The sequence below is a fragment of the Phanerochaete carnosa genome (genome assembly GCF_000300595.1).
Source record: "Phanerochaete carnosa HHB-10118-sp unplaced genomic scaffold PHACAscaffold_10, whole genome shotgun sequence".
Lineage (NCBI taxonomy): Eukaryota > Fungi > Basidiomycota > Agaricomycetes > Polyporales > Phanerochaetaceae > Phanerochaete > Phanerochaete carnosa.
The window spans coordinates 1,428,614-1,432,869 of NW_006767637.1; the positions used below are offsets into that span (position 1 = coordinate 1,428,614).

The following is a 4,256-nucleotide window of genomic DNA, read 5'->3' on the forward strand; positions in this document are numbered from 1 at the left end:
TCATTGCAACACTGTGGACCTGGTTCATACTGACAACACAACACTTGTGATGCTCAGAACACAGATCAGAAGGACAGACACAGAACATGTAGAGACATGGAGGGATTTTGCTAATTACTCGGAGATGGATCTGCCTGCGGCTCATATTGTCAACTTTGCCCATCACTATCAATTTGGCCCCTCAATTCACTTTGCCTACATATTTAATGACTTCAAATCCATGCTGTCACAGACTCCTATCTACTCTCAACCTCTCACAGAGCACATCATGTTCCCATTGTCAGACCAGCCTTTTTGGTCCTTTTGAGACACCTCACCTTTGCCAAACTCACAATCTCTCCCATTGTATGAGTCCAATAGCCACATCTCCACCAAGAAGTCAGTTCAGTTCACCTCCCACAACAAATTCTCCAACCTTGTTAATTCCAGCTGAATGTCTGTCTTCCAGCACTCTCTCGGATTAGATGACTCCTCAGAAGGCTACATAGAGGCAACAAAAACATGAATGCAAACACCGCAGCAAGCAGGCAAAGCCACTCATAGTCATCAAGAATGCCCTCGAGCAGGCAGTTGTGCAAGTTCAAGAGAAGATCTAGGCTCTGAACTAATTTCAATCATCGCTTGAAGGTAGATTGGGGGGTAATGTTATGATGGACATGGTAGCGTGGAATATCTTTTCCTTTTTCATCTCTGACTCCAGTCTGATAGTATGATATTGATTGACTCATTAGAGCACAACTTCACTGACTCACCTGCAGTTCTGTCGTGGGCGTAGCCCCAGCCTTCTATTATTTTTCCATTTTCTCTGATTTATTCCATGTTTGTACGACCCTCCAAACATCGTCAGTGCATTGGCGCCAGTTTATAAATCCTAGCCATGCGCTAACACTTCAGGAATGCATCACCGACATGCACACATCAAGCGCATCAAAATGCGCCTGCATTGCTGCCGCCTTGTTGCCGCATTATGCTTCCTTGGCAACTGCTGCACTTCAATCTCCATCAGACCTTCTATTCCTGAGTCCGATTGGCAACAGACATCCAATCTCCGTTGGCCTGACAACATCAAATGCCATGACACATTGGTTCCGTTTCTCCTGCCGAGTCCTCTATATACCAGCAGACACCGTAGCTACAGTTGCTTAGGTAGTGCCTGGTCCGTGCACGGTCTAAACAGTATATAAAAACTTCTTTTGTTGCTATCTAGCCTCCATCTCAACCTTTTGGTTATTGGGCTAGGTAAGCCTTTGTTTGTATTGTAGTATACTTACTAATGAATACTTGGTTATTGGGCTAGCTGAACAAGTCAGCACAATCGTTGCAAGACCACGCTTTGTGCCACCTTTTGTTGGATCCACTTAGTCATTCCTCGTGCTGCGTCAATGTTAGTTCACAACAGCTTTGCTTTTGTGAGGGAGTTGCTCTTTCTCTTGGACTTGAGAGGATGACCTCAACGCTTTGCTGGCTTCTCTGCAACCTCCTCTTCGAGTTTTTCCTCCTCCTCACTCCTTTCTTCTTAATCTCCGTCTTCTTTCTCTTTCTCCTCCTCCTCCTCTTTCTCCTCCTTCTCTATATTTCTTCTGCTGGCACATAAGAATAGAACTAGCTCGAAGTAATATGTATAGCTTACTTGGTAGGAGCAGAAGACTTAGAGTGAGACAGAGACTTTGAAGGCTTCTTGGCTGCCTTCTTCTTAATCTCTTTGCCATCAGAATCAGAGTTGAGAAAAAAGTTGGCATCATCTTGCTTGGATCTGGACTTTGTTGGTTTTTTAGAGGCAGGCAAATTGTCTGGCCTATTAGATGGAGTTTATTAGTCATTGAGGGTGTTGTGAGAAGGTCATGCATGCTTACTCTTCAATGTCACTGCTAGACTTGGCCAGCTCTTCTTCTATCTTCTTGAGCATTTTGCTAGCATGCTGAGTGCCCTCCGTAGCCCCACCATGGCCACAGCCACGTCTAACATATTTCAGAGCATCAGACAGGCATTGAGCAACAGAACTGGATAAATTCTTACCTGGTAGTGGTGGCTCCATGTTTGGAGACAGAAGAGTGCTGAGAGAACGGCATATTGGCTAACAAAGAGTAAGGTGTTTGTGTTCAAGTAGAGGTAAAAGAGTGAGGTCTCTTGTGAACTGCCGACATGCTAGCCAGTCTTATATAAATATGAAACATCCGGAATAAATTGGAGAATAATTAAAAACATATAATATTGTACAGTTTATTAAATGCTGTGTTGGACGCATGATTAAATCTGTGAAGTGGCAATTGTAAGGCTACTCTCTTTGCTTTTTTACGTTGCTTCCACATCACATGCTCTAATCCCACTCCACACACTTCCGGCCAACATCAACATTGAATTCTAAAGAGATGACTGCCACTTTTCTATACAATAGAAGGAATGAGTATGGTATGTGTGCTAGTAGTACTTCATGCAGAAATTGGCTAATCTGTGTGCAATAGCCACAAAGCTTGAAGCATTAGTGAAGGAAGTTGGTGAAAGTCAGGTGGCCATCGGCCATCTAAGTGAGATGGCAAAGGTAAAGTGTTGGCATTCTGACATATTTGTGCATATCTTACCATTGCTTATGCAGGTTGACAAGGCCAGAGTGTCAACTACCATGCTGTCTAGAAAGAATCAAGAGCATGTGGACTTGGTGTGGCCAGCTGACTCAGATGGTATTTATAAAACGGTTGTTTTAAGCCTCCAGGGTTATCTCGTGGAGAGTCAACTTCCATCTATCTTGTTGAAACATCAGTATATGGCTTGAAAGCGTGTTTGTGAAGTGCGAACTCACTGATTGCATTTTGCAGAGTTCCCAAAAAACCTCTGCGTACTAAACAATACATCAGACTTACTGGGCTTGGCATGGAGAAGTTTGATCGATGTGCAGAGGCCGTGCTAGCTATACAACAGGTCTTTTGTTCTCACCTCTCTTCTGACTCACTGGAGCAGTAGAGTCCGTACATAGAGAAGGGATATATCTCACTTGAGCTTCAGAACTGCTACTTCACCTTGAAGAAGACAGCTGAGGATGAGAAGATTGCGCTGGACAAACAGATTGACTTGCTGTCTATTTTGCAGAAGGAGATGCCTTCGTATGCTTGTCATATGGCTGACAACCAGGTTTCCTACTACAAGCACTACATGGAGCCTGGGCTTAAGTTGTGAATGGAGCATCCTGCTGTTGGAGTTGTTCTAATGCATATCAGGGGGTTGACTCACGAGAGAAATTTGGAACTTTTTGGTCACAAAAAAATGCGAAAACAGCCTGAAAAAATAAGTAAGAAAATGCCATATTTTTCCTCCCGGTATCCAGCGGCCCGGCAACTCGGCAACCTGGCAGCCGAGCTGATTGTCCGTCGGGTGCCGCAGCCACGGGCACTTTGACAATGGCCTGGCGGACAATCGGCTCGGCTGCCGGGTTGCCGAGTCGCCGGGCTGCCGGATACCGGGAGGAAAATATGGCATTTTCTTACTTATTTTTTCAGGCTGTTTTCGCATATTTTTTGTAACAAAAAAGTTCCAAATTTCTCTCGTGCGGGGTTTTGGCGTACGCAGAGTCTCAGATTGCCTCACTACACCGCCAACTTGCGCACGGGTGATAACCAGGTGAAAAGCGCTCGCGGAGAGCAGAAGCCGCGCGTCTGATCTCAAGAGTCAGTGCGTCTGAAAATCAGGAGTATTCCGACATCGTTCGGACCGTATGAGTTCACGTCTGCAACACGCCCGAGCGTACGTCCGCAACACATATGTGCGGATTCCGTGTAACATTAGCAGTTCGCACATAAGTCGGTCAATTTTTCTGGACCGGATTTCCTCTTGCCGCCGTACAATTTCGTGCACAACAGGCAGTAAATGTGTGGATAATTAGTTGTTTATTTGGTATATATATGCGGAGGTCACGCTGCTACTACATTAATCGGCATTATTGACAATCTCGTCAATTTCCTGTTGCCACACATTGGTGGTCCGAGGGAACGAAGCCGATTCTGCCATGTTTTCTACACCATGAATGTGGCGATCCTCCAATGTGTCACGAAAATAGCTGCGATGAAGATCAGCAGTGCACGGAGTAAAGTTATACGAGAGTGTGACGCACTCGCTGATCTTTGTCTCATCACCTCCCAGTTTCTCACGCAAGCTGCGGAGATTCGCGTCCATGCTGTCCCAAAAGTCACGCTGGCTGTTTTTCATGAAGCACTTGCACTTCACAGATGAGGTGCCAAGGACAGTTGAGCGCAAAAATCAGGAAA

General features: G+C 45.3%; 2 protein-coding genes across 2 annotated transcripts in view; one reads left to right on the forward strand and one right to left on the reverse strand.

Moving 5' to 3' along the window:
- Nucleotides 1–1,516: 1,516 nt before the first annotated feature.
- Nucleotides 1,517–2,069, reverse strand: PHACADRAFT_32252 (uncharacterized protein; the record flags this gene model as incomplete). Its single annotated transcript, XM_007399931.1, has 4 exons — nucleotides 1,517–1,583; nucleotides 1,631–1,795; nucleotides 1,854–1,958; nucleotides 2,017–2,069. 4 exons carry the CDS (start codon nucleotides 2,067–2,069, stop codon nucleotides 1,517–1,519), a joined length of 390 nt encoding a protein of 129 aa, XP_007399993.1.
- Nucleotides 2,070–2,961: 892 nt separating this feature from the next.
- PHACADRAFT_103166 (uncharacterized protein) overlaps nucleotides 2,962–4,256 on the forward strand; it is a gene marked incomplete at both ends in the record, with an annotated part of 2,810 nt that continues 1,515 nt past the window's right edge. The window contains one exon of the mRNA XM_007400346.1: nucleotides 2,962–3,106. Coding sequence (XP_007400408.1) covers nucleotides 2,962–3,106 — 145 coding nt within the window. The remainder of the gene's footprint in view (nucleotides 3,107–4,256) is intronic.